The following is a 25,049-nucleotide window of genomic DNA, read 5'->3' as shown; positions in this document are numbered from 1 at the left end:
CACAATTTAATCAATCTAAATAGTAAACAATGACCGTACAACCCATTTGTTTGTTTTTTTCCATTAAGATGGAGCACCAGCTAACAGACAAAAACAACATAAAAATGCACAATGAGTAAGATAAAATTAACATCAAAACATTGATACCGAAAGTTTTGTGATTGTAAATCTACAATACAGGCCGACCACTTATTATTTCACATATCAGTAAAGAAGTTCAGAAGCTCGCAAGTTGATTGACTTATACGAATTAAATTAAAACAAGCAAGGTAAGTCATTTTAAATATTTAGTTCGATAAATGATCGGTATATGATACTGGTCCGATAATAATTTCTCACTAAAATGGCTCTGGTAAAAACTGCACCACTAATGAAACAAAGTAAGAGTAAAAGCATAAACATAAGTTGTTTTTTACACCTTTCTAGCATTTGGCGTTCTTTGCCATTTTACCTGGAAATAGGAATATTTACGGATGAATACGTGCTTCATAATTTTTTACTAAATGAAATCACTTTGATTTAATTTTTAGCGATTGTATAATAAATTGTTGAGTAATATAAGTTAGGCTTAATAAATTAAAAACTTGATTTTAAATCAAAACTATTATTTTGTTTTGCATTAATTTAGATATCAGAGAATATCTTAGATTATTATTTTTGTGAGAAGAGTCAGTAAAGTAATATTTAGTGAGAGGGCGTTTCATAATGAGTTTTTTTTTTTTTTAAGAAATGGATTATAGTTCTTTGAGTTTTAGTAAGTAATTGTTTTAATTAAGATCGCATTTTAATTTTTAATATTTTTTCTGTCTAAGTTAATTTTATCTGTATGGAATGCTTTGGAACGGAATAAATATATACTATGCTATTAGTATGTAATAAACTAACAGTAATGGTATATTTAATGTAATGCTTTTATTGGTGCTACTAGTTGTAGTTATAAATAAATTAGAAATAATAATATTCCAAAAACTGTTTAATTTAGAAGTCTAGCTTCGAGGGAGGTTCAGTTCAATCTACACTTTGATCAACGTGTTCAAACCATGTTTACACCTACAGTATGTTTAATACTGCTACTAAAGAATTTGGTATAGTAATGCCTAATGGTGTAATATGTTACTTTGGTAGAATTTATTAATGTGAAAAAATAATCTAAATTGTTCATGTCAGGCAGTTATCTTGATTGTTTAAGTCTTGTCAAGATGTTGTTAAAAATAATAAGCTGTACATCACTTATAAAGTTAACGAATTCCTCAGTACTATTAGTAGTGCAAAAGTTGCTAGGCCCACAAAAATACAAATAAATTATTAATCCGAAAAGTGTAGTTGTATAGGCTATAAACTATAATAATAAAATATAACAGGCCAAATTTATCAATCGTAATGTTTTAAACTGTAGGTAAACCTTAAAATTACCTGATTTTATATCGCATCAATTAATCTTAAAGTTAGTAAGTGACATTGTCAGTGACAGTGAAATTAAACTCAGTTTTTACTATTGTCACAGTTAGGTAAAGATCTAAATGCTTATTTTGTGGTTGTAAAAATACTATTCAATTTTTCAAAATTAAAATATTCTCATTCTGAGAGAGAAAACTAGATCAGGCTCTGACTTATGGGTGTAATGTTTGGATATATCAAGTAGTTTATATTCCTTACTATAAATATTAAAATTATTGTTGAAACTTTAAAAGGTATATTGTAAATGCTTTAGAAGAATTATTACCTGTTTTATTTAAACCAGTACTGATTTTCAGAATGCAAATTAATTTCAGAACACTGGTTCTAATAATAGTAATATGTCAATGCTTATTATATACATCTTGCACATGAAACAGAGGAAAAAAATTACAATGAATTAATTATGCTCAATGTAAGAAACATATAGGTAAATATTTATGTGAAATACCATGTGTGATATTGCTGACGCAGTGTTCTTTTTCTGACTACTTCAGTTTTGTATGTTATTAAATTGGAACTTTTTTAGTTTTGAAGCGCAAAGCTACACAATAGACTCTTTGTTTAATGCCCATTGTTTGTATCAGAACCTAGATTTCTAGCATTATAGACCTTCCAACTGGCTACTGAGATGGAAATTGAAGTTCATTAAGCAATTATACCACATTTAGTGTTCCAGTTTCATTAATAGAAATATAAGAGTAGCCAGACCATAAAAGTTCATTAGCTTATTTCAGAACTATAAGAGCAATATATTGCAATTATGGTTTTCAAATAATCAATGATACGTGTTGATATGGTATGTTAAAAAAAAGGACCATAAACACAACTTATTTTCTCCAAGAAAGCATTAAAATGTATAATTGCAAGTTCTTATAATTTCTTTGTCTCGGAACTCATAAGCATATGTTAATTAGCCTCTCTAGCTCTCTCTTGGAGAATACTGACTTACTAAGATGATTTTAATGGCGAAGGAGCCATCTGACATGGATAAATTAAGATCTTTTGCCTTTTTCTTATGAAGGATAAGAGATGATCTCATTGAAGTTAATTATTAAAAAAATTAAGTTGGAAATTGATAGAATAAAGCCCTCTGATTTCTGTGTGATATATTCTGAAGATAATAGGAAAAAAACAAATTTAGATTTTGAAAAATACATTACAGTTAATTTTATTTTTCTCACAGGATGATTGTATTACATTATTAGCATTAGTAAAAGCTACACTTATAGGTGTTTAAGAGGAAGAATAAATAACTTTCTGAAATGTTAATTGTAGAGTTTAAATATTTACAAGGACAGTCTTCAAAGACCAAATAAATGTCCATCATTGTCCACAGGTTGATGTAACATTACTGCTAAAACAATATAACTGCAAAATTTTGTAAATGCTTGAGTATGAAGTTGTAATTGGTGGATCAGCACTACGTTGAGTGTGATCAGTTATTTCTCAAAAATTTTTTTGATGCTGCTGTTGACACCATCTTGTTTTGTACACAATAGCTGATTTGTAAGCAAGATTTTATTGTTTGACATTTGTAACTTGTCTCGATTCCCCTCAGTGGACTCAGCAGATAGTCCGGTGTGACTTTACTATAACAAAACATGCATATTCTAACTTGTCTAATGTAGAGGTGATGTCAACATGGTTTATGTTCATTATAATTCAACTCCATGATGTGTATGTTACATTGGTTTTTGAATCTTCAGTCTTGTTGCACTTGTTTCATCACTCTAAGATTACTGAGGAAATTGTATAACATTACAGAGGTAATTACTATAAACATGATTGTGTGTAATTACTGACATGATCACATGACATTAATGGTATGATTGGATAACATTGCTGAAATTGACTATATGATTGCTTTTGATGAAAATGCACATCAACAAAACAAAGGTTAACAGAATTTCACTGCTAAAAAGAAAGATATTTTTTAGAATTTCAACTACACCAAAACTCATGAAATAAGAACTAATTGCAAGTGTGAAAACAAAATATTTGTGAGGAAAACTACCATGTAGTAACTGTAGAAAACCATGAATAAATGGCTTTCTTAGCTTATGATGTATATATTTCTGGTATAATGGAATCAGTTTATATATTTCATTAAACCACTAGACATCAGGTTGAAATAATGGTTTTGAACAAAAGCAGTAGTGAAATAACTAAGTGTTCCATAATTTATTAAGGGGTTTGAATTATCCAGAACCCTGCATATCTGAAGAATAAATTTATGTGATATGGGTCCATTCATGCATGGAAATTTTGGTTCTTGTATGTGAGAAGTAAAAAGAAAAAAAACTTAAATTTGGTGTTCTATCTCAGAGTCTGACTTTAGGGTAGTTAAATATTAAATACATTTATATTTTGAGGTAGTTATTAGATACAAACGTATGTGTGTTAAAAGTGAATTGAACTATGTAAACAGTAGGTAGTCCTCAGCCATGCAACTATCACTGAAATGAGAGAATGCTCAGATTGATTTCCAAATTCAGTGGCTAGTGGTCAAGCAGGTGACCTGTTAATCATTCGTCTGGTTTTTACAACCTTTATACTTACATGCTTTGCAGTCAGAAGAAATGTAACTTTAATCACATTATTGAGTTATTAAGTAGCATGTGTGTAAGGCAGTCAATAGTTGATCATTAGCTGTTACTTGTCACATTTTTGAAAATGGTCATAATATTAAAGAATGCCTTCTCAAAATTCTTAAGGAGTTCAATGCTATTGACACTTTAGAAGTGGTATCCAAGAATCATTTCATTAGTTGAGGCAGAGTCATTGCTTTCTAAGCCTTTTTATTTTTAGGAAATTTATAGGTTTTTGTTGTTGTTGTTGTATGGGTAAAAATACCAAGTTTTTAAAGAATCTGTGTGTAGTTTGTTGCCTAAAATGTTAAATGTTTGAAGTGAACTTTTATGTATAAGTTTTTGCCATATGACTATTACAAATTACATTCTGCATGCATAAACTTTAACAAACTCTTCACCCATGTATTTCAATTATTTTATAGAAAATAAGTATAGTTGAATCTAAGTTTAGTAGTTGATTTTTCACTTTTCTCTTTCTGCTCATGTTAGTAATACAAATTAAGAGGCATAAATAAATATGACTATTATCAATGACTTCAATGCTACCATTTAAACATTTTTTATTCATACGTGAGAGTAACAAGTATTTTGGCAACTGGACTAGAGTGAAGAATTCTATCCAATATTTTATAACATTCAAGTTTACTGTACATATTCTGTTATTAACTTAATCAACACATCATGTCTTAGTAAATTTTAATAACTGAGTTTAATGTAAATTATATGAATAACAAAATTTAATTGGTGTTGTGGTGGTAGTAATTTCAAAAATTTTATGATGGTAATTAAAATAATATTTATAATTCTTTCACAAAAGCGTATTCTAAGGTGTGGGGTAATACAGGTTAAAATTGGGAGCAGTTACTGCTTTTGAGTGCAAAACATTTGATGCCCAGGGTCTGATAATTATGTCATGAAAAAATTGGGCTGGAGATCAAAACCATGAAAATTAAAATATAATAATAAAACAAAAATTATGCTTAGGTTTTTTCTGTACATCACAACTTTTGATATTTGGTCTTAACTCAAAATCCATTTAGTAGATGCACATAAATTTAAAATTATTTCTTAGTTGTTTTTTTGTGTCAAGCACCACCACCACTATAACCCTTCAAATTCATTTTTTGTATTGCCTTCTTCAGTGTAAAAACATTGTTTGGAGCCTGTTGTTTTTGTTTCACAAAAATAATTTTATAAAACCATTAAACATTCAGAATAACACTCAATGTTACAAAAAGTTAAAGTTGTTTTATAAAGAACTCCTCTGAAATTGCTCTTGCTTATATTATGATTACTTTTAATATTTATGTTCTGTAATTAATTCCAGATTGATGAATATGTACACCATAATAAGAGGTTAAACTTATTTAACTAACAAATGAAATCTCTGAAAAATGATTAGCAAGAGATTAATTAGCTTTACTTGCTGTCATCATATGTTTTTTTCAACTCATACAGTTTTTATGTCACTATTGGAAAGTTATAGGAATTACAAGAATGTTTGCTAGTTCATAACATAAGTATTAAAACATTTACACTTTATTTTAGGGAAGCATACTCCTGAAAAATAAATTGGCAAAGAGACTGGTGACCAAATTTATCATAACATGGACAGCTTAAGGTAATTTTTTTGTATCTGTGCTTTAATGTATTTTGCAGTGGTGACTTAATAACTTAGAGCAAATAGCTACCACAATAATAGTATCTTAAAGAGTAAGTAAAGGCCATTTGACTTATTAAGGCCACTCCTTATTCTCAGGCCTGGCACGACCAGGTGGTTAGGGCACTCAGCTCATAATCTGAAGGTTGCGGGTTTGAATCCCTATTTCAGCAAATGTGTTTGCCTTTTTAGCTATGGAGGAATTATAATGTGATAGTCAATTCCACTATTTATTGGTAAAAGAGTAGCCCAAGAGTTGGCAGTGGGTGGTGATGACTAGTTTCCCCCTCTATTCTAACACTGCAAAATTAGGTCGGCTAATGCAAATAGCCCTTGTGTAGCTTTATGCCAAGTTTAAAACAAATCAAACCTTATTCTCAAAAGAATATTAAATTCAAAATTAATGTAGCCCTTGACATCTGTCCTGCAAGTTTAAGATTTCAAGCTATTGTATAACATTAAGCAGACCATTTCACACACACAGTTATAACTAAATTAAAACATTGTTATAGAAGGAGTCTGTAACTGTATCAATATCCAAACCCCTTCACTAGGACTAACCTTTCCTATAAAATCATAAACAACTGATTAAATCATTATATTTAGTGTGAAAAGTCTAATTCTTAATCATAAAAAATAAACAGAAAAAACAAGATAGTGATTGAAAATCAAGAAATGGATAATCTCAAGAGGTTGTAGGTTTTATCAAAAATTGAAAAAACTGATAAGTGTATTGTTTATAGGCAAAACTGGTTGGATGTGCAAAGGGAAAGTTTGTATATTGAAAACAATGTCCATGAATTACAGTAAATAAATGTTAATAAAGGACAAAATATCAGTTATTCAAATATTTTTGAGTTATGTTACTAAAATAGGTTTAGAATTAATGTATAAAGTCCAGTTAGGTATTTCTGACAAAAAAATTCATTTGGAAATATATATGAGAAGTCAGAAGAAATTGTCTTCAGATAAAATAATTTAGGATTAATATTACTTTTTTTATTCATGATATATATTGTACAGAAAAATATATCACATGTATAAAATAGTATAAAACCTATACAAGCTGCAAGTGTGATTAGCATCAATTATTGGATTTCTTTTCATAAATTCCTACAAGCCTTCTGTGTTAAAACTGCTGATTTTGTCTTTTGTTTTTCAATAAAAATAAACATGTTGTTTCCTAATGTTTTTTACAAGGGGGCACATTGCAGCAATAACAGCAGGGGTCTGTATATATGTGGACAGGACAATCAAGAATGAATATTCATCTGTGAGCAAACAAAATACACTAGGATAGATGTGTTTGTTAAGATATACCTTAGATGTTCATAGTCTAAATATGTTAAGTTTTTGTTTATATAGAAGTATAAAACATGGAAAACACTAATTTTGTAGTTAACGTTTGATATATTTGAATGTATGTATACAACTTGGACATATGTTTTAAGGGGTGTTCATTGGATATAAAATGTGGTTGATAGTTATATCACATTGATATAATCTCAACATTGAACAGTACCTTGATGGTGAATAGTTAAATACAGTTCTTATGATTTTAAGAACATGAGAGATAAAAGAATGCTTTTTGTTCCATAAAGATTGCCTGTTACTTTCCAGGATTTTTAACTTTTCCATATTAACCGTCCTAACTGAACCAGTTAAGCTGTACTACAGCTTCTCATCATCAACTATATTTCAGAAACTCTGTTCTGTGAAACTATGTTATACGATCATTTCTTTAAATCTTGAGGGTCAATATCAGACATGTTTTTTGCTGTTTTAATGTAATATTTTATGAAGACAATTTTCATATCTATATTACCCTTAAATACTACCGTGGTAGTCAGACTTGAGATACTTTAACAACCACCCCAGTTTTTATGAAGATAAAGGTGTAAAAAATTTAGTTCTTCATTTTTATCGCTGTTAAGTATTGCTTATCTAGAGGAGTTTTATTTACCTTATGTATGTGAATTAACAAATGAACAGTTGGTAACATGAAATATGATTATATAATCACTTTTTTTTCATGTAAATAGACATGGGGTAATGGTGCACATCCTCATTCAAAGACCTTGTTTTTTACTGCAATGTAAGAATAGATATATATCATTGTAATCTTATAGTTGCTTTTAAACAAGAAACTGCACTATCAAGATATTCTGATCATGTTTGCTAGAATTACATTACGCAGTAGTATTTTGAGTAAAGCCTTAAGTAATGTACATGTCTCAGGCAGGTTCATTTGCACAATAGCTTTAAGTGGAGAATTATTAGATAGTGTTCTTTCTACTAAGATCTACTTCTTGTCAGATCAAAATGTTGTAGAAAAGTAGATATTTTGTACATTTCTAAACCTGAGAAAGCTAATATCAGTAGAAAGACTGAAACATTGTCCAAAAACATTCTCCTGTCCATACAAGCCCACCTACGGTATAGGTACCTGTCTTAAGACTACCATTTATTCATTAATAGAGTTTGTAGTTATTGTTTTCAAACCTTTTTTTCAACAGGTGTAAGTCGATGTTTTTACCAACACAGCATCAAAAATGGTCATGAAAATGCAAAGGTGATTTTTTCATGAGTCGTAAACAATCAATAATTACAATTATATGGTCAATTTATTATATTAGTGCAATATAATAAAAATAAAAAATGCAAAAGAAAATGTCATATTTTACAACACTCCTAATATATTATTTGTCTTGAACCTTATTTCTCTGCTACCATAAGTTAATCAGTTGCAAATGTTATTCTGTGTACTGAGATGTTATAGGTTGACCACAATTTTCCTTTCTTTTTCCACTGCTGAACAAGCTATCAACATTTTCCAGCTCTTCCCACTGAAGTTTCATACTCATACCAGTCTTTCAAATGGCTATTTTAGAGGATGTACACATCCACCGAAGCCCTTTGCTGATGTGTACTTGCTTATTAATCTGTAGATAACATTCACATCTCTATTCAGAACTAGATTGTTAGAAAGATCTTTCTAATGGATTGTCATGTATCATGCAGAAAGTTACTTAACACTTTTGAAGAGTATGAACTTTTTTCCCCATTTGTTAACAGTACTGTTTATGTACAGTTCCTAATCAAGCACAAAATGTTGTTTCATTTTTTGCATTGGATAACATTCACCAGTCCAGACATTGATTTCTACATATTTGCTATTTATGTCCCAGGAGTTATAAGTACATTCACACCATTACTGGGAATGATAAGAGTGAATGTGTTTTTATGAGCTTTATACTGATGTGAAAGAAGCAAGCCTTATTGGAATAAAAAACACATTAACAAAAATCCTTCAGTTTTGTAATAGTCAAGTAGAACGGACTCTGTAAGACTTTTAATGTCATTATATCAAAGTTGTTTTACACACTAAACTTGAAAAATCTCATTCACATCTTGTAAGGGCATGATCTCCTGCTACAGAATATTGTAATTGCCCCAAAGTTTCAGTCTTATGTATTTGTGACCACAACTTTATTTTTAAGTTATTAAGATTTATTAGTTGGTGTAATTTTATAGTTATCTCTTTATAGGGCCTGGTTTGCTTTCAGAAGTATGTTGGAATTTGGATATTGAACCAAGAAATTCCATTGGCAGGTGAGATATGTTTAAAAAACAAACAAACATTGTGAAAAGAAGTGTGCCCAATATGCCCTAAAAATGTTTTTTTTCATTAAAGAAATTATTGCATGTATATGGAAATTCGTCATTTCCAAAAAACAAAAAACTGTATTATTGTTTTTTATGTCCATGGAAGTGTTATTAGAAGAATGATTTAAAAAACAAAGGAACAATATTATTGTTCTTTATATCCATGAAAGTGTTCTTAGAAGACTGATTTAAAAAAACAATATTAATGTTCTTTATATCCATGGAAATGTTCTTAGAACATTGATTTCAAAAAAACAATATTGTTGTTGTTTATATCTATGGAAGTGTTCTTAGAAGACTGATATAAAAAAAACAAAAAACAATATTCCTGTTCTTTATATCCATGGAAGTGTACTTAGAAGACTGATTTTAAAAAACATAACTGCTCTTTATATCCATGGAAGTGTTCTTAGAAGACTGATTTTAAAAAAACATTACTGCTCTTTATATCCATGGAAGTGTTCTTAGAAGACTGATTTAAAAAGCAAACAAATGAACATTAATGTTCTTTATATCCATGGAATTGTTCTTAGAAGACTGATTCAAAAAAACAAACAATATTACTGTTTGTTATATTCATGGAAGTGTTCATAAAGACTGATTTTAAAAACAAACAATATTAATGTTCTTTATGTCCATGGAAGTGTTCTGAGAAGACTGATTCAAAAAACAAACTATTACTGTTTGTTATATCCATAAAAATGTTCTTAGAAGACTGATTTAAAAAACAAACAAACAATATTAATGCTATTTATATCCACAGAAGTGTTCTTAGAAGAGTGGTTTAGAAAACAAACAAGCAATATCACTGTTCTTTATATCCATGGCCGTGTTCTTAGAAGACTTATTTGAAAACAAACAATATTATTGTTCTTTATATCCATGGAAGTGCTTTTAGAAGACTTGTTTTATAACAAACATATATTATTATTGTTCTTTACATTCATGGAGTGCTCTTAGAATTATTTTAAGACAAACAATATTACTGTTCTTTATATCCATAGAAGTGTTATTATAAAACTGATTTAAAAAACAAAGGAACAATATTAATGTTCTTTATATCCATGGAATTGTTCTTAGAAGACTGATTCAAAAAACAAACAATATTACTGTTTGTTATATTCATGGAAGTGTTCTTAAAGACTGCTTTTAAAAACAAACAATATTAATGTTCTTTATGTCCATGGACGTGTTCTGAAAAGACTGATTCAAAAAAAAAACTATTACTGTTTGTTATATCCATGGAAGTGTTCTTAAAAACTGATTTTAAAAACAAACAACATTACTGTTCTTTATATCTATGGAAATGTTCTTAGAAGATTGATTACTGTTCTTTATATCCATGGAAGTGTTCTTAGAAGACTGATTCAAAAAACAAACAATTACTGTTTGTTATATCCATAAAAATGTTCTTAGAAGACTGATTTAAAAAACAAACAAACAATATTAATGTTCTTTATATCCACAGAAGTGTTCATAGAAGACTGGTTTAGAAAACAAACAAGCAATATCACTGTTTTTTATATCCATGGAAGTGTTCTTAGAAGACTTATTTGAAAACAAACAATATTATTGTTCTTTATATCCATGGAAGTGCTTTTAGAAGACTTGTTTTATAACAAACATATATTATTATTGTTCTTTACATTCATGGAGTGCTCTTAGAATTATTTTAAGACAAACAATATTACTGTTCTTTATATCCATAGAAGTGTTATTATAAAACTGATTTAAAAAACAAAGGAACAATATTACTGTTCTTTATATCCATGGAAGTGTTCTTAGAAGACTGATTCAAAAACAAACAATATTAATGTTCTTTATATCCATGGAAGTGTTCTTAGAAGACTTATTTTAAAACAAACAAACAATATTACTGTTTGTTATATCCATGGAAATGTTCTTAGAAGACTGATTCCAAAAAAACAAACAATATTACTGTTTGTTATATTCATGGAAATGTTTTTAGAAGACTGATTTATAAAACAAAGGAACAATATTACTGTTCTTTATATCCATGGAAGTGTTCTTAGAAGACTGATTCAAAAAACTAACAATATTACTGTTCTTTATATCCATGAAAATGTTCTTAGAAAACTGATTTAAAAAACAAACAAACAATATTACTGTTCTTTATATCCATGGAAGAGTTCTTAGAAGACTTATTTTAAAACAAACAAATATCACTGTGAGGTTGTCTGCGGGCAGTCTTAAATTAACTTTCTTCTTATCCATTCTCAGAGGTAAAGCCTTCCCAAGCTTCTTACATGAGCCACCTTGGAATGAATGCTTTATGACTTTACTCTAAGTGGCAAATATTAAGTTTAGAGAAATTGTATGAATTGTTGATATTTAGTCTGAAAAATATAAATTAAAATAGTTTGTTACATTAAACGTGTGCGGTTGAGATAGTGTATTGTGTTAAGATACAAAGTGATGTTACTGCTACATTATTACTTGTTCAGTACATGGCTTGTTTCAGAGTAACCAGAAATAAATAAATTAACATGATTCTTATTATATTGTAAAATAAGATATTAGTTTGTGTTGTACAATTAGTACATTGTACATTTCCTTAAGTTGGATATTATTTGTGAGAGAAAAAATCATTTAAAAAGGATATTGTGTATCAGCTACAAAGTTCACTTCCTACAGAACTCTTCTAATACAAATAGGTGCTTAACATTTTTAAAGAGGTATACAGAATGTTTGTCACACAGATTATCCTTGAAAACAAGCACATCGGAAATTATACAAAAATACTTAATGTTGTGATTTGAATGAAATTAGTTTAAATAAATAATTGTTTATACAAGTATATGGAAAGTTTGTTGTGAATGAAGGATACCTTTTTCCTTTTCTTCTATTCCTAAGATGTTGTTTTGGGCTCTTCACTCAGCCCTGCTTTTATCAATATAAAAGTCAAAACTTTGTATCAGAAAAAAAAAAATCAGGTAAGGTTAACATACAGCTAAGGCTAACCCTTAAAGACATATTAGCTATTATTTATATAAAATTTGTACAGTTGTTGTGTTTTATATAAATGTAATTTAGAGAAAAAGAAATTAAATGATTGTGTTGCTGGTCAAAGGTTAATGTATTTTCTCACCTGACTTAAGTCTGTTTTATCAACCTAATGAGACTGGAAATTTGATTTTGATCAGTATAATGGTTTGATATTGAGAGAATCAATTTGTCTCACTGTTGTGGGCTATACTTACATTAATGTATGGAGACACATTCTCTCAAGATTTAGTTCAACATGAGGATAAAGAACTAATGTACTATTTATGTTTTTGAATGCTTAAAAATATTGACTGTTTTTGCTTGATATAGTTTTTAATCTTGTGAAGCTTTTCAGCTCTTTGACAAAATTAATCACTATCTTCAAAATTCCATTCACTGAAAACTTGTAACTGGGATTGATTAGAGCTGACACTTTTTGAAACTGTTCTTCTCAGTGGGTCATAATATAGAGTTTATTATGGAACATAAACTTGTATTATGTTTACATTTATGATTCATTTCATTATTTTAGTAAATATTTAATGAATACAGAAAAACAAGATAACCTGTTAATTTGCTGATGAGTTCTGGAGAAAGTAACTGTAAAAGAATTTTTATCTGAAAATGTAAAAAATAAGTTTATTGACATGTATATGTTATTACAAGTTTTAATACTGAAGCATCACTTCATACTTGAAAGATCTCAGGCTACAGTTAATCATTAAGAAATGTAATTTGAAGTCCAGCTTTAAACATTTCATATTGAAAGCCAGATGAGTTATTGAATTAAAGTCATTTCAGCACATTGTTAAATGTGAAATTTGTGTAGTGTTCATGATACAAGGAAAACATAAGAAATGAGGGGTTCTTTTAAAGAATATTTTGTAATTTTGAGATAATTTGTTTGCCATTAATGATCTGAAAGCCAAGAAATACAATGAGGTAAAAAAATTTGTTTGTCCTTTTTATTTTTTTTATGAAATATTGCATATACCATAAATCCTTTAAAGCAAAGAGAAGATATTGTCTGTGGTAGAAGTGTTCGTAAGAATCGAAAGTGCCTTATCTTTGAAGATTATAATAATTTTCTGCTTAATTTTGCATGTGAAAACTTTTTGAGAGTTTTAAAAATCAAATAATCATTCGTAATTTAAGTAAAAAATATTAAAATAACAGAAATCTGATAAAACCAACTCAGTGACACAGCAGTGCATCTGTTGATTTACGATGCTAGAAACTGAGTTTTGATACTCATGGTGGGTAGAGTGCAGATAGCCCATTGTGTAGCTTTGTGCTTAACTTTAAACAAACACAAACACTTTTAAGAAGGGCAGTATGTATTCAAAATAGTTTGCTTATTGAAGAAGAAATGTGTTCAAAATGAACTGGTTGTTCTGTAATTAACAGCTTGATCTTTCTTATCTTTCAGATTCAGATGAGAAGATTACAGATAAACATGTACATGAGTATGGTAAAGCAAACATTCAGAGAAGTTTATGTGATATTATAGAATATTTTAAAGACAGGTTTGTCTTTTATTTTTTCCACTCTTTCAGAATGATGTTTAATTCCTTCTGTATTTCAGTCTGGTCCATGAACAAAATCATGACTTAAAGGAAAAAGAAACCAAAGTCTTTCTTGGTAAGAAGCAAACATTTCCACATTTTCCTACGTTAGTTGTATTCAGTTCCTTGCCATAGTTGTTCAAAACATATTTAAGAAGAGACGTCTACTGAAGCAACACCTAACTGTACATCATAATCCAGGCACATTTTCTAGTGGACACTGTGTCTTGACAGTCTGCTGGAGATCTCAGCACATATGAAACCTGAAGAATTGCCATTGAAAAGTCTATTTCTCTGTTAGTGATCATTGTGGAATGATTGTCATCTTTTTAGTTATTGTAAAGTCCTTGTAACAGTGTCAAATAAGGAATGAGAAATGGGTTACTAATGTTGAGTATATGACTCATAAGTACAGGTTATGCTAGAGAATATAAACTGCAATGTATTGATGTGTTAATACCATATATGTGAAACGTAACATTTTTATGTATATGTGTATGATTTACATAGACTTCAAACAGTTTATTTGCAATTATTTGGGCTCACTCTTTTGGTGGTTAAGAACTACTTAGAAAACTGTATGTTTGTCTGGATGAGAAACTATAATATATGGTTCTTTTTGCTCTGTGAATCTATTTTGTATTTCAAGGAACAAAGATATAGTGTTAAGTTTTCTCCTGGAAGATGAATAATGAAGATTAGTGTTGATGATACAGTTGTTTTTCACTATAGAACACATTTTCAAACTTCATGGAGGAAGTTTTAAATGTTAAACATCTGACTGAAATATGGAAGAGCATGCTAGCCCTTGTACCATTAACAGTTTAAAGGAACTACTGTGACTGTATAATGTAAGCTTACATGTTAACACAGTAATATAATCAAGCTTATTTATATAACAATGTCATTTAATAAAGTAGTTACTTCACTGTGTGGATTTAAAATATAAAACAACATTGTAACAGATCCAGACACTCATGTCATGTTTTTTTATTATTATTAACATTGACTTTTCATAAAAGCAAGCTACCTACATAGATCATAAATAATTATGAGTCTGATAATTAACTCATTCTTACTTAGGATACATTAACTCATCAGTTGAATGTACCTGTTATAAGCAGTATTTTTTACCATAAACCCACTACTATTTCACAAGGCTAACAATGTAAAAATAATCCTCATAATGGAAAATGTGTAATAAAAAAATTAATAGAAGTAAATATGTGCATATTAACCCTTTCACTTCCATCTTTTTAGAAAAGAAGTTCTTCCAGTCTATGTTTTATTTTAGACACCCCATAAAACAACAACACTTCGTATACTTTACGACTTCATTACTAATATAAAACTGATGAATGTTAAATGAGTAATAGCTGTTCTTTTTCTGACTAGAAAATTATGAACTTCACTGACTGTACTCTGATTTCTTGTCTCTTAACATCTGAATAAATTACAATAACACACATTAATGTTTAGATAGAGTATTGGGTAGCAGGACAGTATTGATGGTACAGTAAAGAACTAATGTTTGTATTGGTAAAACATACCATAATACATTAAAGGAATACTAAAGTTATATAATAAGTAGAAATACATTATTTATTAAAATATCCAAGTTGAATGTAATGAAAAAAGTTAACAAAGCATATTATGAAATGTATACAGATTTCTGACTTATTGGCTGATGTATATGTAGATTTAGTCGTATATATACTACATCCATGCAAGTTAAAGAATTACATTTAGTTCTTAATTTCTGTTCCCTTTTGTCTTTCATATCTGTTCCATTGTTATTGGTTTGATGAACAATAACATGTTGAAGTTAGGTTTTTATTATCAATTATACAATGTGGTTATTATTATTTTGTTGTAGTCCTGTGATTTTGAACTTGTTTTATTTGTTTTTTGAGTTAATGATTGTACTAAATAAGGATTCTAACCATTAAAGACATAGTTGATTATATGAAATTATTGTATATAGATATATATATATATTTTTTATTCTTTATGGTACATGTTCATAAGTACATTTTTAATCTTTGTGTGTGAAGATGGGTGTATCAGTGTGAAATACTACACTTTATACTTTGTATATAAGGATAAACTGTATAAATGTGAAATGCTATTCTTCACTTCTTATTATGGACTTGAACAGACAGAAGTGTTTTGCTATTCTAACATTCTTGAGCTGGTTTAGCTACAAAATTTAGTAGCATTTGTTTGTTGTATTAAAACAAATTATCAATTCTGTTTTGAATTGGTATTCTAGTAGGCTGATATATATATACACACACACACACACACACCAAAATTTGTACATTGGTGGCAGTATGTTACATGCAAGATTGCTATTATTAATATGCTTTCATGTTCTATAAATTATTTTTATTATGTGAAAAACTAGCAGTATATGTATATAATAACATAAGTAGGTTGCAGATTACTGTATTTCCTGAGAGAATATAACCCACAGATATTAGGTTACTAATGTAGCCTTTTCTTTCCTGCACAAGTAGGAGAATACGGGGAGAACCTAGTGATCCGATTTGTTCCTCCTAAAATAAAAGCTCATCGATCCATTAGCAGACGGCGCTTCTGTCCCAACTGTCAGCAGTATTACTGCAAGGAGAGACTTCCGTTACACAAGTGCAAAGAGCGACTGTATTGCTGCCCTGTCTGTCACAAACGACTGTCAAATGAACATTCCCTGAAGAGGCACATCCGCCTACAGCATTCCGTGATACCTAGGGAGGCTTATAAATGCAAAGTGTGTGGCAAGGAGTTTCTAACTTTAAGCTATGCTGAAGAGCATAAAGAAAAGTGCCGAAGTTTTGAAGTGTTGGACAGTTAAATGTGTTTCCATGTATAAGTACACTTCTCCATGAGTTTTGGCACATTATTGGTTTTTATATATGTTTTCAAAATGCAGCATAGTACAACTAGTTGTAACCTGAAGTTTTTGTATGAAGTATTATTAAAGGGTGATTGTGGGTCATCCTCCTAAACACCTACATTAACCTTCCTAAGGAATGGATTTTAATGCTAGGTAATAGTTCAACACTGTCATACAATAGACCTTCCTTTGGAATGGTTTTTAACACCAGGTAATAGTTCAACACTGTGCAACAGAATAAATAACAGATCTTTCTCAGGAATGGTATTTAATACTAGGTAATAGTTCAACACAGTGCCATACAACTGGCCTTCCTCAAGAATGGTTTGTAATGCTAGGTAAGAGTTCAACACTGTGCCACACAATATACCTTCCTTAGGAATGGTTTTCAACAGTAGGTAGTAGTTCAACACTGTGCCATACAATATACCTTCCTAAGGAATGGTTTTCAACACTAGGTAGTAGTTCAATACTGTGCCATACAATAGATCTTCCTTAGAAATGATTTGTAACACTAGGTAATAATTCAATACTGTGCCATACAATTGACCTTCCTCAGGAATGGTTTTTAACACTAGGTAATAGTTCAACGCTCTGCCATACAATAGATTTTCCTCAGGGATGATTTGTAACACTTGGTAATAGTTCAACACTGTGCCATACAATATACCTTCCTTAGGAATGGTTTTCAACAGTAGATAGTAGTTCAACACTGTGCCATACAGTATACCTTCTTGAGGAATGGTTTTCAACACTAGGTAGTAGTTCAATACTGTGCCATAGAATAGTAGACCTTTCTCAGGAATGATTTCATCACACCGTACTGTGTAATGTAGTGTCTCATACTGCCTTACCAAACGTGCAGCCATACAAGTTAAGGTATAACAGCACTGGCTGAATTCAGCTCTCTGTATATGGGTAACTGTAACTCATGATGTGTCCAAATCTGTAAATACCAGTTACAATAAGCAATACCTCACATATGTTCTGTTATCAGTAAATACACAGATTTGCACTTACCTGTTCGTCAGGTGTAATGAAGTCCAATTTTAATTGTATAAAATACAATTCAAGACGTCTTAAGCGTAATTTTTGTTAGCGACTATGTTAGAGAGGAATTTATTTTTTTAGTAACGTTATTTGTAGATTGCCTGTTTTGTTGAAGAAAACATAATTACATTTGTCTACTTTTTTATGTGTTTTATATGTATATAATAGCCCTCATTTGTGACATAATGCACTTAAGAGTTAGAATTTATAAATGTATCATAGTATTCATAAATAGCCATTTTAGACCTATTTTTAATATGAATGGGTTTGAAAATTTAATGGACTGGCCTGACACTGTCCGGTTGAAAGGAAAAGGAACGACGTTTCCATTTCTTTCAAACATCATATGTTTCCCTAAAGTTCCAATTAAACAAAATGCATTTATAGTTATATTAATAAAAAAAATAAACACGTAAGAGTCGGGAAATATGACAGCTTTTTTTCCTCATTGTACTCAAATCTCTAATAAGACTGTACGTAAACGTTGTAATACTCAGTTGCTTCTGAAGTCACAAACTGATATGCTTAGTACGATGTATATAGTAATGTTTGTCCGTCTGTTTTTGTGTTTTTTTTTGTTTTTTTTTACTGAAAATTAACAAGGGTAATCGGATGTAGGCCTAAAATTACAAGTGAATAATAAATTTTATTTCAAAAGGTACTGTTTCTTGGTTCTGTATCTGGCATATTTTTATCAAATAAAGAAAAATCAATTTGTAAAACAAAGTTTTAGATTGTTAACGAGTTAAGTAATTATACCTACGTAGTGTATGTATTTTAGTGAATACATAACAATAACGTGAAACTGAATAATGTATTGTTTATTGTTGATATTTAATATTGTGTAACGTAGCACTCATCATAAGATCTAACCACTAATTTTGCAGGTTTTTTTTTTTTTTTCTGTAAATAGTTTTACCATGTGATTTACGTATTTAAAGTTGGTGGGTAAAAATTATAAGTGTGGAAAAGTAAAACAGGGTGAATTTAGAAAAGATAATATAACGACCTTACATGACAAGTACAAAATATCTCAGGTTTTTGTAATGTGTATTATGCGTATACAGATGTATCATTTGGATTTTATGGAAATTGAGCTAGTTTGTGTGTGCGTGTCTTAATTTTGTAAAAAAATTTTAAACCATAAAGTAAGTAAACAATAAGTTTTCGCTTTTCCATTAACTCGAGATCATCCAAACCTGTAAATAAAGTATATATTTGTTTTATTTTAGGATATTGGCTTAAAGAACACTTACCTTGGTTGATGGGAAAGAAAAGGAAAGTCCCTATGAAGATTAGCAGCTGTTCTGTGTGCCAAAAAGTTTTCAAATACCCATCTAAATTAAAACAGCACATGGCCGCCCATAGGACAGAGCACCACGTATGTCCACGATGCTCGCGTGTGTTTACGTGGAAAACTAGCTTGTACAGACATCTTCGATGGGACCACAACAAAATAGAATGAACAAGAGATGTGTCTTTTAGAAGAGTGTGCACATCGTCAAGCTAAACGCTTTGTACTCCATTAAATAAAATATCCTCTTATGGCTTCTGTTTGTTAGTCATCATAAAGGTTGATATAGGTACCACACACTATGGGGATAAAATCTAAACGTGTGGTTGTATTTTTACCTTTTAGAAATGGGTGGTTATTAAGTCTGTGATCCTCGTGTTTAGTTATAACTGAAGTAATAGGGAATAAGAGATGGTAAGTTTAGGCATAATTACCATCAAATCACTCAATCTTAGATACTTTCTAATTTTAGAAAAATATTCATAGGGAAGAACAGCAATATATATATATATATATATATTTAAATTACCGACATTTTTTGACCACAGAATTCAGTATAACCTAGGTAATATAAGAAGCAGAGGCGTAGCAACTGCCCACGCAGTGGGTACAGCTACATATTCTGCGCTACACCTTTGTAAGAAATCTTTCAGTAAGTCTTAAAAACGATGAAGTTAAACATGAAAATTATCGAGGTTTCCTGACTTGAATTCATTATAATTTATGTAAGAAACGTTATACCTAACATGCTAATTTGTTATTTTTAACATTCATTACGATACGAACAAGAAATAAATAGTGTATGCAAGGGTAATTACAAGTTATTAGTCTTGTATAACGTATTTTACCAAAAGACCTGGTATCTCAAGCTTAGTGTTTATGTTAAGAACAAAACTTAAACTTTAGTCTTTAAACAAATAACGAGATAAAATTACAAGAGAGATTTAATAATCATAAGATCCTTCAACTTGCACGAGGTGATAAACTTGTAGTATTTATGTGGAAACCTTGAGTTGAAATATATATATATATATATATATTAGTTAAAATAAATACATTTTAACGAAGTTAAGTAAAATCACAAAAAAGGCCTGTGTTAAAAACAGTAAACCCAAACCTCTGACTAATTATATTCGTTTGTTATAACTCAAAAACAAATTAAACAAAAAACGCTGCATCAACTGAAAAGATCCAAGGGTACAAGCTGGGATTGTAAAATGTATCCTAGGTTTTGGAGGTAACTATTTATAATCCCACATCGAGCTTTTACCTTGGGATATTTTCAGTTGATGCAGCGTTTGTTGATTAATTTGTTTTCGTTTCGGCTTGTTTTTGAGTTATATATATATATATATATATGTACACAGTAAAAAGAAATAACGATGATGATTTGTGTAGTTATCTCAGTTTATCTTTATTTCGCCCTGAGTAATCTTTAGGACCCATAAAATAAGAGATATGGACAGGTAATGTGATACGAAGCATTGCTTTAGACGGTATTTATTGATACAAATGTAAAGTGAGATAAGCACATAGATTTATGAAGTATTGATAGAAATGAAACGGAAACCCCATAACCCGAGCGTTTTTGGGGAGTCTTTCTTTACAATCTAAAGAAGGAAAGTTCACTTTTCAAAAGCGCTTGGGTTATAGAATTTCATATTTGTATTAAAGAAAACAGTTGGAAACAAGTTAGCAAAGAATTGCAACATTAATGAAAAAAGTTCAAATTAAAAAGTATATAAATATTTAAAAAATAAGGGACGTCGCTAGACACTGGCACACGACGGCTCTAGTCCTGTTTCCCTACTCCGTTTGACTCTACCCCTAATTCCTAGCTGGTGTCTTGTAAAATCAGATTTGAAAAACTGGAATTGATATCATACTGAAACGCTAAAGATTCCTGCGCTATAGGTCTAAATCTTTTAAGCACCTCGCGACACTTCTGAATGAAATCATTAATTGAACTTTTAAGTCAAACTGTGAAAAACCTATCGCCGTTGTTTGTTTTTTATACGAAAAAATATGCATTTTTTAATTGCTAGAACTTTTCTGTTAGAAGTTCATTTCTCTCAAAGATGAGGATGGATTCAAAACCAACAATTTTTAAAATTGTAAACTGTTACAAGCAATGCATATAATGTATTGTTCTTTTAGCGCAGCGCTACAGAGTAGGATATATACTCTGTATCCGCCATTTAGAATAGAACCCGGATTGTAGCATTGTAATTACGTAAACTTACTATTGCTCGAAGAGGATTTGTTTGTTTGTTTTTGAATTTCGCGCAAAGCTACTCGAGGGCTATCTGTGCTAGCCGTCCCTAATTTAGTAGTGTAAGACTAGAGGGAAGGCAGCTAGTCATCACCACCCACCGCCAACTCTTGGGCTACTCTTTTACCAACGAATAGTGGGATTGACCGCACATTATACACCCCCACGGCTGGGAGGGCGAGCATGTTTAGCGCGACGCGGGCGCGAACCCGCGACCCTCGGATTACGAGTCGCACGCCTTACGCGCTTGGCCATGCCAGGCCGCACGCGAAGAGGAACACATGTAATTTATATAACGTTTGTAATTATTAACTTTAGTCTAAGTGCATATTTTAAGAATGCAAAATGAATATAAATATATTCAACTCTAATGATTTATTTAATGTTGAATACCTGAACGTTTAACTATAATGTAGGTAGACGCCATTTTAATATGTTCGATACGTTTAGATGGGCGACAGTATTTTACAATAGTGTCAGAGTAGGAAATAAGTTCTCCGAAAGGGGAACACAAATCCTCCCAAATGGATCACTATTTTGAATATTTGCATCATTAGACAGTAGTGTGCTGTCTGTCAGACAGTACACACTAAAATACATCACATAATTTGTACCCTCGTGATGTCAGGAGAATTACGTATGTCATGAATCACGAGGAAAATTATGCACTAGTAGGCTACAACATACTCTTACATATGACCTTAAAAAGTAAGAAATAAACATATTTGTTATTCTTAATTTTGGTTTTATTTAATGTTTCGGAACACTTGTGGGAACCCTGCGGAAATACATCTAGTGTATGTTTCTAAGAGAGATTGTTAGGTACATATATAAATACAGTTATAAAATGATTTTCACCATTTAACTTTGGTGTCTCGGCATGGCCAGGTGGGTTAAGGCGTTCGACTCGTAATCTGAGGGTCGCGGATTCGAATCCCGGTCGCACCAAACATGCTCGCCCTTTCAGCCCTGGGGGCGTTATACTGTGACGGTCAATCCCACTATTCATTAGTAAAAGAGTAGCCCAAGAGTTGGCGGAGGGTGGTGATGACTAGCTGCCTTCCCTCTAGTCTTACATTGCTAAATTAGGGACGGCTAGCACAGATAGCCCTCGAATAGCTTTGAAAATATGTTTTCAATATTGGGTAATAGAATGCCTTTCCCAATCATAAACCATGTGTATAACATTTAACCTACTTAATCTGACATTTCGTGACCAGTTCTTACAAAATCCCTCTTCTTACTTTGAGGCTCTAAATATATTATAAGAGTGATGGTAAAATACTATTATTTGATTACGGGTTAGCGGTATACTGAATACCTGTTTCTCTTTGGTCTACGTTTTGAAATTCATTTTAGCGCTGATACTCTTTGGATAGCTTTGCCCGAATATCTTAATTAAAGAAACAAAATTACAACTTACAAGTTCACAATAGTTTAGTTAAATTAACAAGTAACAGTATTATTTATTTTTATATTTATTCATACACACAGTTTTAATAAAAAAATCAAATTGAAAAATAGGTGTACTTGAGGTTACATCGCACTATAGGTAATTAGTAATAATAGTATTAAAGAGTGCGTAACGATTGTTTAAACTTGGAGGGGGTGCTGTTGTATACTATTACCATAAATTCTGATTTGATCAATTAACTTATAGTTTTGAAGTGTATTGGATATGTTATAATACTAATTACAATTTAGAGTACACTTTGTGTAATATTTATAACTGCTACTGTAAAACTGTTAATTTTATATTTACTTACACGTTCGAAATATTTCATTAGTTAATTGAATGTTAATTCGTTAGGAAAGTAGACTTGATAGTACTACCAACAGTAGATATAAGTAGTTTAGTATTCTAGAAATTATTAATTTGGTAAATCGTAATGTATTGTCGTCGTAATACATTACAAGACAGTATTGTGTTTATTTGTGGATAATTCATTTATTATGCACAAAGGAAAGAAAAACTCCGTAATATTAGTCTTGGCAAATTGCATTGTAAGTTTGAAGAAAAGTTAAAATATACAAGTACTAAAAAGTAAAGTTACGACAGTGAATAACACTAACAATCCAAATTTGTTTTAACTTTTAGACATTGAAACTGTAATGAGTTTCATTCGGTTATTTTAAGGTCTAACTGAAATGACAAATCTGCTAGTGCTACTGTTAGTTGTATCTAAATTTAAGTGTGGGTTTAGGCTTAATTTGCAGTTTTACATGTATTGATTATACACCAGTGTATTCAGAAAAGCGATTTTTAAGTTACTGCCAATCGTTAAAAAAATGATAATCAAAAGGTAAGTTAGCATGCTACTATTACTTCGAGTTTTAGTGTGACTGTTCCAGTGTTACTACTAGTAGTAATTACTAAATACAGTGGCATGTTTATGAAGTGGTAAATTTTCTTATTTGGAATCTAGTGTAGTCTTAAGTTTAAATTTTAATAGGACGTCAGAATTCAACTCTAAATAATTAAAAAATGAAAACATAGCTTAGCTAAAAAAAAGTTATTTAAACCTGTACAGTATAAGTTTCACAGAAAAAAACTTACTAATGTTTATTTTGGGTGTTTTTTTTATGTTAGGCAACTGAAAATTTTAATCTTAAGATGAAAACTGCCTTTTATTCATGATATTTAGAGTTGGACTATCTGCATGCAGTCATAAATAAATCTTTGTTAAAATATTTAATGTAAGCATCTGATATTCTGTGTACAAGATCCATAATGTTTACTAAGACCTTGCCAAGTATTCTGAAGACCCACTAACTACATTAAAAGTTATAGTATTTATATTTCTATGGTTACCAATTTGTTACATGGTTGTCACAAGGTGAAAATGACTGACTTGATATTTTTGTTATATATTCAAGATTTGGTACAGGCAGGTTAGGTTTCAGTTAAGACAGTTTTAACAGACTGAATGAGTTATAGAAGAAGTTACTGTTGGCATTAGTTGAGACCAACACTTTACAGGAGCAGTTAATATACTGAAAAGTAAAAGGAATGTGTGAAAGGATGACCTTGAGGGATCAAATGGTCCATTGTTGTGTATAGGTTGTGTTATAATATGACCTGTCCTTTTATGGTATTGACTAACTATGTGAAACAATTCATTTAAGAGTAAAATAAATATTAAAATAACATTATTCATGTAATCTTTTAATACTTGCCATGAGAATGCATGCCATCCATTTTACCAGGGCCACACAGTAGCTAGTGATGGGGTGCTTTTGCTTCAAAAAGACCAGCAATGCAAGACTGTTCTTTAAATCTGGTTTCTGAAGCTTCTTTACTGGTAATTTTCTTATATCATACAGCTTATTTTCATATAGTAATAACACATGGAGGCTAAACATTACATCACCATGTGTGTTAAGATTGTATAATCACATGATTGTTATGATTAAACTATATTTTAAATTCCTGATCTTTAAGCCATTCAGAGCCAAATATTTAAATCTGCTTGGTGTATTCCAAATAATTTAGTTGTCATTGAACTGAAAAGAAGAGGGAATATGTGATGTTGTTTTGTCAGTTTTATGATGTATTCCAAACAATAATTGCAGTTATTCAGTGTTTCTTCT

At 30.3% G+C, this 25,049-nt stretch overlaps 1 protein-coding gene across 24 annotated transcripts in view; it reads left to right on the top strand.

Annotated features, from left to right (window-relative positions):
* Positions 1–247: 247 nt before the first annotated feature.
* Positions 248–25,049, top strand: part of LOC143247304 (uncharacterized) — a 39,292-nt gene continuing 14,490 nt past the window's right edge. The window contains exons 1-6 of one of the 24 annotated variants that reach the window (XM_076495111.1): positions 248–269; positions 5,598–5,670; positions 9,258–9,321; positions 12,250–12,329; positions 13,811–14,242; positions 16,463–18,618. In XM_076495111.1, the coding sequence (XP_076351226.1) occupies positions 14,203–14,242; positions 16,463–16,800 (378 nt within the window). In that variant the 5' untranslated portion in view covers positions 248–269; positions 5,598–5,670; positions 9,258–9,321; positions 12,250–12,329; positions 13,811–14,202 and the 3' untranslated portion in view covers positions 16,801–18,618. The other 23 variants (XM_076495112.1, XM_076495108.1, XR_013026476.1 and 20 more) reach the window with 23 other exon arrangements.

The sequence above is a fragment of the Tachypleus tridentatus genome, chromosome 3, assembly GCF_004210375.1.
Source record: "Tachypleus tridentatus isolate NWPU-2018 chromosome 3, ASM421037v1, whole genome shotgun sequence".
Lineage (NCBI taxonomy): Eukaryota > Metazoa > Arthropoda > Merostomata > Xiphosura > Limulidae > Tachypleus > Tachypleus tridentatus.
This window is presented reverse-complemented; position numbering and strand designations above follow the sequence as displayed.